The sequence below is a fragment of the Phyllobates terribilis genome, unplaced genomic scaffold (genome assembly GCF_046119375.1).
Source record: "Phyllobates terribilis strain yellow unplaced genomic scaffold, ASM4611937v1 Scaffold_1__5_contigs__length_1240528914, whole genome shotgun sequence".
In the NCBI taxonomy this organism is placed as follows: Eukaryota; Metazoa; Chordata; class Amphibia; order Anura; family Dendrobatidae; genus Phyllobates; species Phyllobates terribilis.
The window spans coordinates 521,783,134-521,795,641 of record NW_027362761.1 but is presented as its reverse complement, the minus strand read 5'-3'; the positions used below and the strand labels follow the sequence as shown (position 1 = coordinate 521,795,641).

General features: G+C 42.1%; 1 protein-coding gene across 1 annotated transcript in view; it reads left to right on the top strand.

Moving 5' to 3' along the window:
- The first annotated feature begins 4,441 nt into the window (after nucleotides 1-4,441).
- The window catches only part of FGF10 (fibroblast growth factor 10), a 129,139-nt gene continuing 121,072 nt past the window's right edge, over nucleotides 4,442-12,508 (top strand). The window contains exon 1 of the mRNA XM_073680305.1: nucleotides 4,442-5,536. Within this exon, the coding sequence (XP_073536406.1) occupies nucleotides 5,233-5,536 (304 nt within the window). The 5' untranslated portion in view covers nucleotides 4,442-5,232. The remainder of the gene's footprint in view (nucleotides 5,537-12,508) is intronic.

The window sequence follows — 12,508 nt, the reverse complement described above, 5'->3', positions numbered from 1 at the left end:
TCCCCCAGTGCTTCCTCCCTCTCCTCTCATCTCAGCTGAAGACTTTGCCTCATTTTTCAAACAGAAGATTGACACCATCAGACAAAGCTTTTGCCTAAAGTCCCCACTGCCCCTCCTCATATCTACTCAATCCTCCTCCTCCAAAACCAGCTTCTCAACCATTATGGAAGATCAACTTTCCTCTTTACTCTCCAAGTCACACCTCACCACCTGTGAACTTAACCCAATCCCATCCCACCTCATCCTCAACCTTACCACAGTCTTCGTCCCAAGCCTAACCCTCCTTTTCAACCTGTCACTAACAACTGTTGTCTTCCCCTCATGCTTCAAACATGCCTCTATCACAATCATCCTCAAAAAGCCCTCCCTTGACCCATCCTCTCTGACTAGCTATTGTAAGGTGCCCCAGCGAGGTAGTCGTGGGCGAGCTGTAGCCCCTGCTCCCTTTGGCACCCTACAGACAATACGTGTCCTCCCTCTGATGTGTGGCCGTGTATGTGGTGTTCTCCACTTACTTCAGAACATCCGATCGCGGCATTTCTCTTCTGGCACCAGGGCAGCAATAAATTCAGAGGACACGAGGTTCTTAACCATAACTTGGACTTTACTTGGGGAAGAGGAATATGTACAATATTTACAGGCAGATATAATGGATAAGGCCCGACAGGTTATCATCTCCCTCACAGGCGCTGGCAACATCTTCAGCCCTGGTTCCCTCTTTAAGTGAAGCATCTCTGTGACTCTAATCTCTAGCCCAAGAGAATCTTCTTCAATATCAACAGTGTATTTGGATCCTATATCTCCCCCATGTCTTAGCCTGGAGTCCTATCTTCCTCTGCTGCCTGCAGACTGAAAGTGCCCCAGGTCCTCAATACCTCCGTTGAGTTTCTCCAGCCGGCTAACAGGACCCTTGCATAGGGAGATCTTCACACTGGTGATCCCATTGTCTGAGGGTACGGAGCTCCCGTCTACCCTAGCAGCCACCATATACTCAGGCTGCCTGTACAGTTCACTGTCCCAACTAACACTGACTCATCACTTCCTGCTTCTGGAAACTAAGCAGAGATTTTCCTAATGTGCCCACCCTCTGTGGGCTGTCATCACATACCATTAACCCCATCACTGTCTGCAATACTGCTGGCAGACTCAACATGGCATCTGCACCTGGGACAGTGGCATCTTGTGGCTGGTTACCAATACTACAGCCCACAAGGAATTATATCATAAACAAGCTTTATACACACTCTATGCCTGCTCATGGCACTAAGTTCCCCCTCTACTCTACTGACTGGACCACTGCAGCTAACCCCTTAGCTTGGCCTAACAACAGTTCAGAGAGGTCTAACTCCGGGAACATTCTCCTTTAACTACATCAGTGCCGAAGGAAGGCTACGTCCTTCCCCACTATTTCACTATCACCCCATGTCACTTCTTCCCTATGCCTCAAAACTACTGGAACAACATGTCCATTTTGAACTGTCCTCCTACCTCTCCTCCTGTTCCCTCTTTGAGCGCTTACAATCTGGTTTCCGACCTCACCATTCTACTGAAACTGCCCTGACTACAGTCACCAATGACCTATTAACTGCCAAATCCAAGCGACACTACTCTGCCCTCTTCCTCCTGGACCTGTCATCTGCCTTCGACACAGTGGACCATTCCCTCTTACTACAGGTTCTCTCATCTCTCGGCATCACAGACTTGGCCCTATCTTTGATCTCCTCATACCTAACAGACAGGACATTCAGTGTCTTCCACTCACACGCCACCTCCTCATCTCGCCACCTATCTGTTGATGTCTCCCAAGGTTCAGTCCTAGGGCCCCTGATCTTCTCCATTTACACCTTCGGCCTGGGACAGCTCATAGAGTCTCACAGCTTTCAGTATCAACTCTATGCTGATGACACACAGATCTACCTCTCTGGACCCAATATCTCCTCGCTACTAACCAGAATCCCACAATGACTGTTCGCTATTTCATCGTTCTTCTCTGCTATATTTCTAAAACTTAACATGGATAAAACAGAATTCATCATCTTTCCACCATCTCACTCAACCCCCCCAGTCCCGCAAGCTCGCTGCATTGGGGTAACCCTGGACTCTAATCTCTCCTTCAAACCACACATCCAAGCCCTTTCCACTTCCTGATGACTCCAATTCAAAAATATTTCCCGGATCCGCTCATTCTTCAACCACAAATCTGCAAAAACACTAGTGCATGCCCTCATCATCTCCCGCCTCAACTACTGCAACCTCCGGCTTTGTGGCCTCCCTTCTAACACTCTGGCACCCCTCCAATCTATCCTAAACTCTCCGCAAGACTAATCCACCTGTCACCCCGCTATTCCCCGCCCTCTCCTCTCTGTCAATCCCTCCACTGGCTCCCTATTGCCCAGAGACTCCAGTTCAAAGCCTTAACCTTGGCATACAAAGCCATCCACAACCTGTCTCCTCCATAAATCTGTGACCTAGTGTCTCCCGGTACTTACCTGCACGCAACCTCCAATCCCCACAAGATCTCCTTCTCTACTCCCCTCTTATCTCCTCATCCCACAATCGCATACAAGATTTATCCCCCCCCCTACTCTGGAACTCTCTACCCCAACATTTTTGACCCTCGCCTACCGTGGAAACCTTCAAAAGGAACCTAAAGACCTACCTCTTCCGACAAGCGTACAACCTACAGTAGCCTTCGCTCCACCATACCGCTGCACGGCCAGCTCTGCCCTCTCCTACTGTATCCTCACCCATTTCTTGTAGACTGTGAGCCCTCGCGGGCAGGGTCCTCTCTCCTCCTGTATCAGTCACCGTCACTTTTCTGTTCAAGATTATTTTAATTATTTTTGTATGTATACCTCTTTGACATGTAAAGCGCCATGTAATAAATGGCGCTATAATTATAAAAAATAATAATAATACTCTCCACCGATTTAACTCCTTTTATTTAATTTTACCTTCATTGGCAGAAGATGGCAAATGATTACTGTTTTTGCTATGTATATCCCTTTTTCACATGTAAAGCACCATGGAATAAATGGCGCTATAATAATAATAATAGATAGACAGATAGGTGGGTGGGTGGATGGCTGGATAATAGACAGATAGATAGAGGGATAAAGAGATAGATAGATAGATAGATAGATAGATAGATAGATAGATAGATAGATAGAGATAAGCAAAATCGAACTTTAAAGTTAGGGGTTCGTACTGGACACGTGTTGAACTCCGAAAGCAAACTTCTCCCGGAAGTCCGTTTTAATGTTCGGAGGTCCGGGGAAAGTCCGGGAGGAGAGGGAGAGAAAGAGAGTTAGAGAGAGAGATTTTCCAGCTCCAAAGTTCGGGTTCCCATAGATTTCAATGGAGTTCGGGTTCATGTTCAAGTTCGGGTAAAGTTCTGGTATCCAAACCAAATTTTGGACTAAAGTTTGATCGGGTACCAGAACCCGAACTTCCACGGGTCCTCTCATCCCTAAAGATAGGTAGATAGATATGTAAAATATAATTAAATACAATAATTAATTAAATATGGTGGGTGCCAGGTCTCCCAAATGTAGTATATAAAATATAAAAAGAGAGGCAGCACTCTAAAATCAATACAAAAAAATTTGGACTTTAATTATAGATATACAGAGATAGATAGATAGATAGATAGATAGATTGATAGATAGATATGATGGATACATAATCGATAGATATAGATGATAGCTATATAGATGATAGATATAGATGATAGATAGATAATAGATAGATAGATAGATACTGTAGTTAGTTAGATATAGATAGATAACATAGATAGAAACATAGATAGATAGATAGATAGATAGATAGATAGATGATAGATATAGATGATAGATAGATAATAGATAGACAGATAGATGATAGATATAGATGATAGATAGATAGATACTGTAGTTAGTTAGCGATAGATAGATAGATGATAGATAGATAATAGATAGATAGATAGATACTGTAGTTAGATATAGATAGATAAATACTGTGGTTAGTTAGATATAGATAGATAGATGATAGATATAGATGATAGATAGATAGATAGATACTGTAGTTAGTTAGAGATAGATAGATAGATGATAGATAGATAGATAGATAGATAGATAGATAGATAGATAGATAGATAGATGTGTGTTGCATATACCATGTTAGAAGTGATACTATTAGTATGAGTAATTCTGACTAGCTGTGTTTCCCCTGCTCCCTTTTGGCTTCTGTGTGTGCCCCTCTGCAGATCAGTCTTTGGTGGTCTGGGTCTCCAGGCTTTTAATCTTGATTATTTTGCAGCATGATTATTTCCTGACTCCAGCACTGAAGGATGTTGTAACACTAATGCTTGCAGTCTGGGGGCACTTAAGGGTTAACCATAGGAAGCCCTTTTTTTTCTTTTCCCATCCACCCTGTCCTGTGCTTGTCTGCACCATTTCTCTAGTAGAGGGGAGTAAAACAATCTCCAGGTGGAGCACTTCACTGCCAAAGACACAGGCAGGGGCTCCCTGGTGGGGATTGGTTCTGTAGCAGGACAGCAGTGTGTGCAGAGCAGGCTGTGCAGTGCTGGTGGGCAGCAGCTCCGAGGAGCTGGGAGTTTAGCAGCAATTAGTAGCATCCAGATCAGTGCAAGGGATCAGTGATCTCTGTCTCTCTCCAGCCTTCAAGAGCATCCCCCTCCCCTCCTCTGGGACTCCCCCCTAACTCCTGGGTTTCAGATGACCACCTCTGCCTGACCCCACCAAGAGACATCCCACCTCTGCATTGTAATCACTGTCATTTACACTTCAGCTTCCAACCTGTCTACAGCAGAGCTAACTGCTCATCTCCAGAAGAAGAAGAAGGAGGAGGAGGAGGAGTGGGGTTGTACATGGATTAAGACTTTTTTTGGGGGGGAAGTGAACATGTCATCTCTTTTTTTCCAGGCACTGCAGACTTTTACATGCTGGGAGACTGCCGGGAAAGTGGGTGTATGAAGTAGAGGCAGACAGGGCAGTGCAAGCCAACAGCAGCATCTTCTGGATGAGGATCTACAAGTGAGCAGAGGCGTGCGAGCTCCTCAGCTGTGGATGGTCTCCTAAGGAGTTATGGATGTTGATGCACTAAAGTCTCCAGCACAGAGCAGAGTCCTGGGAGTCAGTGGTCACCAGATCCCAGATCACCCCACATTGGATTTTATCTTTTCATTATGTGTCTTTCCATGAGGCATCTTCTGAAGCCCTCAGCCTCAGTACAATGTGGAAATGGATACTGACACATGGTGCCCCAGGCTTATGTCACCTGCCCCGCTCTTTGCTCCTCTTGTTCTTGGTTTACTCCTTGTCTGTCACCTGTAATGAGGTCTGGGGTAGAGGGTCTGTGCGCCCCCCGGAGAGCTCCTCCAACTATTCCAACTATTCCTCTGGGAGACACGTGCGAAGTTACAACTACCTTCAAGGAGATATTCGCTTCAGGAAGCTCTTCTCCTTCCACAAATATTTCCTCAAGATCGATGACACCGGCAAGGTCAGCGGGACCAAGAAGAATGACTGCCCCTACAGTGAGTAACCTGCCTGCCCTGACAAGGGGGCAAATCACTAGTGCAAGGTGCCTGGGGAACTAGTACATGGATTGTGGATGACTAGTGCAGAGAATACAGTGAGACAACTAGTGCATGAAATGTGGATGACTAGTACAGAGAATTCAGTGGGAGAACTAACTAGTATATGAAATATGGATGACTAGTACAGAGAATGCAGTGGGATAACTAACTAGTACATGAAATGTGGATGTATAGTACAAGGAATGCAGTGGGATAACTAACTAGTACATGAAGTGTGGATGATTATTATAGAGATAGAACAGGCTATGGGCAACTAACTAGTACATGAAATGTGGATGACTAGTACAGAGAATGCTATGGGACAACTAGTACATGAAATGTGGATGACTAGTACAGAGTTTGGTTAACCAGTACATGGATTATGGATGACTAGTACAGATTTAGTGGAAAACTAACTAGTATATGGATTGTGAATGACAAGTACCTAGAATGCGGTGGAACAACTAACTAGTACAGAGAGTATAGGGAACTAACTGGTACATGAAATATGGATGTCTAGTAAAGAGAGTTTGTTTAACCAGTACATTGACTGTGGATGAATATTACAGATTTTCAAGGCAACTAACTAGTAAATAAAGTGTGGACAACTGGTACAGAGAGTGTGGTTAACTAGCACATGGATGGTGGATGATTAGTGCAGATTATGTGGGCAACAAACTAGTATATAGATTCTGGATAAATAGTACAGATTGTATAGACAATTAACTAGTACAGGGATTGTGGATGACTAGTACAGAGAGTGTGGACAACTGTTACATGATATGTGGATGATTAGTACATATTGTGTGGGCAACTAACTAATAAATGAAATGTGGATGACTAGTACAGAGAGTGTGATTAACTAGTACATTAATTGTGGATGACTAGTATATGAAATATGGATGACTAGACCAGATGGTGTGGACAACAGATTGTGTGGGAAACTAACAAGTACATAGATTGCGGATGAGAAGTACAGAGAGTGTAGGCTACTGACTAGTACAGAGATGACAGACAACTAGTCCAGAGATGGTGGGTAACTATTCCAGTGATGGTAGTTGGCTAGTGCAGCCAGTGTGGTGCCTGCTGTACACAGGGCAGGGAGTGTGATTACCTAGTACAGAGAGTGAAGGTAACTAATAGTCCATGGAGTGTGGGAAACTACTGAATAAACTCCCAGTACTTAGTATTGGGACTATGGATGGATAGGAATATGACCAAGTAGTGCAGAAGATGAAAATGTTATACTGTGGGTTATTATTGCAGAGACATTTAATGACCAGCACAGTGACTAGCCATGACTAGTACAGGGAGGGTAGGTGACTACTACAGGTAACCAGTAAATGGCCTGGATGAATAGTGCAGTGTCATGAAGTCCAGCATGAATGCCTTCTTCTTCTTCTTTAGGCATGGTGGGTGGCTATTACTGGGAGTGTGGATGCCTATAACATGGAGTGTGCCCCTGACTAAGAGGGTGCAGACTGTGCTAGGAGTGTGGGGGTGGAAATGGTCATTTTACAGTCGGTTAATCCTAGGGGGGTTAATGAGCTGTGATTGTAGTCCTGACACCCTGTCTGCATGCTGTTGGGACAGAAAGGCACCACTAGGGTCATAAACCATGGCATGCAGACCTGTGAACTTTACTGGACATTGCATCCATTAGCTTCGGCAAGGGCATCATGCAGCTCATCAGCTGTTGTTGAACTATAAGTCCCAGCAGGATATGCTGTGTGCTGTGTGTTGCACAACAGCTGACGATCTGCAGAATGCCAGGCTCTGCACTATTCTTCTGTAAGGAAGAGAATCTGGTATTTGTGTATTTGTGCTGTCACTATATTGGGTCTGTGGACATGTATGTAATGCAGGCTTGGAGCAATTGTCCTTTTAGCACTAATATTTCATTTATAGACTTATTTCTGTAATATTCACAAAATAATTGCTTCTTCCTCTATAGTATACAGTGCATACAGAGCAGAGCTGAGTGGTTACTTTGCACAGTTCATGATTGTTTTTTGTTTTTACATGGGACTGCAGGAAATCATAAAATACAGCTCCAAGGATCTAAATTTCCAACTCCGTTACAAAGATTATGACATAAATGCCTTCTGTATCAGGAGGAAATAATCACCACTTGGCCATTTGTCCCTTGTCTATCCTCATGTAGGAGAAGTTATAAAGGGTCCAAATGTGTCACAAATACCACTTTTCTTCCTTACCTAAAAGTAAAGAGTTACCATTATTCAGCTTTCACATGCTGGGACTTTTAGTTCTCCATTTCATAAAGCTTCTCCGCCTACTACAGATTGGTAACTTATTTTCCCACCATTGAAAAACTAGACGGACAGTTTTTTAAAGAGAATCTTTTTTTTCTCCATCCAAGAGAAACAATGTAATACCAATATCCATTTATTTTATAGCATTTTGCTATTTTCTCTTATCCCAGTACATTTTTATTGTAGTATGAAGACCTTACCCCCTTTCCCAGTTCCTCAATGCATTTGCAACTATGTATCCATTTCACTGTGGAACGTTTATTTGTAAATGTTCCATTTGTTTCTAAATAAACAGAAGAAAAAGAAAAAAAAACAACTCAGGATGATAGAGATCTGAAGGAGTAAATCTTCCGAGTCTGAGAGTAATTATCCTTTATTATTTAAGGAGTGTATATGATCTTAAATGAAAAAGAGTTGATTTCTGCTTAAGAGTGCGGCTCTGGTTTTGATTAGGGTGCAGGGCTCGGGTAAGGGATCATATACTGTACTATGTACAAATGTTACAAGTAGACAACAATAATAATGACTACATCACTGTTTTCTTGCCTTGTTTGGATACATTTGAATTCTGTGACGAAACGCAATCACAACTCGCTTACATATGGCTGATGATTGCTGGAATGCCTCGCTCTCCAGCCATGATTATATATTTCTTGTGTACAATTTGTGTCAGTAGATTTGGAACCTGGAACTGTCATTTGCGTTATAGTCTCTGGTCTAAATACCTCCTTTTTTTTTTTTTTTACTACGTAAGTTTTCTGCGAGTACAGGTCTACATTCATAGGAGACCCATAAATCTAGACTTATACAAAACCCCTATGGTTGTCTGGTATGGTGTGAGTTACCTAATGGGTTTGACCTCCTTCGCTCTGCATATGTCCAATATATTGCAAATGAATACTGGCTGGGGGTCTGGTTTGGGGTTTTTAACCTTTGGAAATACATTCTTATACAAAAAAAAAAAATCAAATACTGTTTAGTAAGGTTTTTCCCTTAGATGTAGCTATTAGTTATTTTTTTTTTATTTTTAGATGGATGTAGCAGAGCTGACTTCGCTATTCGACTTAATTGTGTATCCTGATAATATCACTTTGTGGTGTGTTACATATTCAGATCGATCAAATAAAACATTGCTCATTAGCAATGAGCAAACTGGATCTGTAAAGTTCAGGGTTCGTATCGGACACCTAGGTGTCTGGTGCTGAACTCCGAACACGGACTTATCCTGGAAGTCCATTTTACAGTTCAGGGGAGGAGAAAGAATTTCCAGCTTCAAAGTTCGGGTCCCCATTGATTCCAATGGGGTTCGGGTTGAAGTTCGAGTACAGTTCTGAACTAAAGTTTGGTCGGGTACCAGAACTTGAACTTCCACAGGTCCGCTCATCCCTACTGCTCATCTATTAGTGCATTATAAGGCTATGTGCCCACGATGCAGAAATGCTCTGGATTTTTCCTGAGCGTTTCTGCATCTCCCTGGCAGAAAAAACGCATGCAGATTTTACATAAGTTTTTTCAGCCAGGGACAAGCGTTTTTCACGCGTTTTGCACATGCGATTTCGCATGTGGGTTGTCAAACGCTAGTTAAAAAAAATAATAAAAATGGCCCCCGGTCTCCTTCTCCAATGCGTCCAGTCTTCCCGGTGTCTCGCGGTGGTGTAAAAGGACCTTCTATGACGTCATTTAGTCATGCGACAGGTCACGAGACCGCCGACGTCAGCGGTCACATGACCTGTCACATGACTGAATGACGTCATGGAAGGTCCTTTTACTCCATCGCGAGCCATCAGGGAGCCAAGACGTACCGGATAGAAGACCGGGGGCCATTAGAAGGTGAGTATAATGTGTTTTTTTATTTTAAATTCTTTTTTTTTTACAGGAACTATGGTACCGGGGTCGGGAGGAGAGTCTCCTCTTCTCCAAACCCAGGTACCATCCGCACATTGAATCACTTAATATCCGCATGGGCACATGTAGTCATGCGGATATTAAGCGATTCAATGCAAGTCAATGGCTGCGAAAACGCCGCGATTACGCAAAATAATTGGTAGTGCTGCGGATTTTTCCGCAATGATAATCCACAGCGGAAATTTCCGCAGCATGTGCACAGCACATGCGAATTATCATTGGGGAACATGGCTGATCTACTAACAAGCATTTTTTAAGCGTTTCTGGAGCGGAATTGCCGTTGCGGAAACGCTTAAAAAACGCATAGTGGGCACACAGCCTAACATTGCAGGGTCTTATATTCATTCACTTAACACTTTATTGAAGGAGCTTCAATAGTTTTTGGGGTTTGCGCTCTAACATTCAATCTGGAAGTTAACAATCTAATAATCATCAATATATTCAGGAGCGGACGCAGACAGAAGAGGCCCATGTGCATGCACAATATATGGGCCGTTTCCAGTCAAATAACTCATCATAATGCTTAATTCTACCTGCTTTGGAGGCTGTGGTGGCCCCCTTACCTCTTGGGCCCCTGAGTGGCTGCCCAGGTTGCACCAATGGTATGTCCATCCCATTATATGCTAGAAAATTGGGTCTATGGACGACATGTGAATATTCTGTAAACTTGCGAAGACAAAACTTATCTCTTTCTTTCTTTCCAGCACCCGCTGGGAACGTTTGGTAGAACAGGGCCAGTGTAACCCAGGGACCTAATGGATCAAGACATTTATTACTAGAGCCAAAGTATGGGGATATTTTCTATTAATGTCTATGAAAGTTAGACTACAGGTCATACAAAGATGACTAATGCTTAACCAATGGGTTTATTTATTTATTTTACATGTTTTTATAGTGCCATTAATTCCACAGCTCTTTACAGACATTATCATCACTGCCCCCATTGGGGCTCACAATCTAGATTCCCTATCAGTATATCTTTGGAGTGTGGGAGGAAACCGGAGAAAATCCACACAAACACAGGGAGAACATACAGACTCCTTGCAGATGTTGTCCTTGGTGGGATTTGAACCCAGGACCCTAGCACCGCAAGGCAGCAATGAACCACTGAGCCAATGGGTTCATTGATAATCAGCTTGAACTTTAATTTTGTTTAGATGCAAAAAATTGGGCCCGATATGGACCTTATTTGGCCCCAAAGACATCTTAATGAGATTTTCTTCTTGCCTTCACCTGTAATCATTGTTCTTGTAGCTACTTCTCCTTAGTATGTGGTAGCTCTATTGGCCGCTTTATCAAGAGACCATAGACAATACATTGGAGGCAGAACCTAAGGGAAGTTGGTGACAACTAACTTCTTTTGCCACCTACCTATATCTACGTGAATCAGACTATGAACTCGTGCTCACATCCATATTTTCTATTTTCGTCTGTTAAAAAAACGGACAGCACTCAGATCAATATTCAATGATGATGGTTTATGTAGTAATGTTTAAGAAGTTCTTTCTCTAATATTCATCTATGTCAGGGGCCGGGTTCTCCGCTTCAGTAGCCTATCTTTTTGGTTTGTCTGTTGTCAGGTTACATAAATCCAGGTGGTTCTTAGAATGTTCTAATTGGATCCACTGACTATTCTGAATATAATAGATCCAAGTGATTTACACACTTAGTTTTTTTATTTGTTAAAAAAAAAACACAGATTTTTGGATTGTTTTTGGGCAGCAAAGATCTTTGTAGACAGATGCTGGCTGTGAGTTGGAAGTTATATGTATGTGGGGTATTTAGGAATTTCAGTTTTTGGTTTGCATTTTAGGCTCATGTTGGTTTTTAATAGACATACATGGGCCTTTTAGATGTGATCGTAGGATGCTCAACATGATTGGAGTAAAACGCATAAAACATGTTGTCTGATCAAAAAAATGGCACCCAAAAACAATCTAAAAAAACTACAAAAAAATGTATAAAGAAAGTCTGAGACAAAATTAAATCAGCCATCAGTGCCGAACCAATGGCTATGGTGGAAGAACTCAGTCCTGGTCCTTACGGTAGATCAGGAGCAGTCTGGTCTGGCTATACGTACAAACAGCGCTGTGCTGAAACCCTGATGTCATAGATATATCTCTGTAATTGTTTCCTGTGCAAGTAGAAGATATAGAAGAAGAGGAAGAGTCACCAGACACAGCTTGTTTTACAGTAGCCCGAGTTTCCTGGCTGACAGGGAGTATAGATTGTATAAGGGCAGTGACAAGGGACATAGATTATCTATCTATCTGTATATCTATCTATCTATCATCTATTCTCTATCTATATATATATCTATTATCTATCTATTATCTATCTATCTATCTATCTATCATCTATCTATTAATATATTATCTATCATCTATCTATCCATATATCTATCTATCTGTCTGTCTATCATCTATCTATTATCTATATCAATCTGTATATCTATCTCATATCTATCTATCTATCTATCTATCTTATATCTATTTATCCATATATCTATCCACTCTATTATCTATCTATGATCTATCTATTATCTATCTATCTATCTATCATTCTGTCTATCCATTGTCTATCTATTATCTATCAATCAATTATCTATCATCTATCTATCATTCTATCTATCCATTCTCTATCTATTATCTATCTATATCTATCCATATATCTATCTATCAGTCTGTCTATCTATTATCTATCTCTATTTATCTATTATCTATCTATCTATCTCATATCTATATGTCATCTA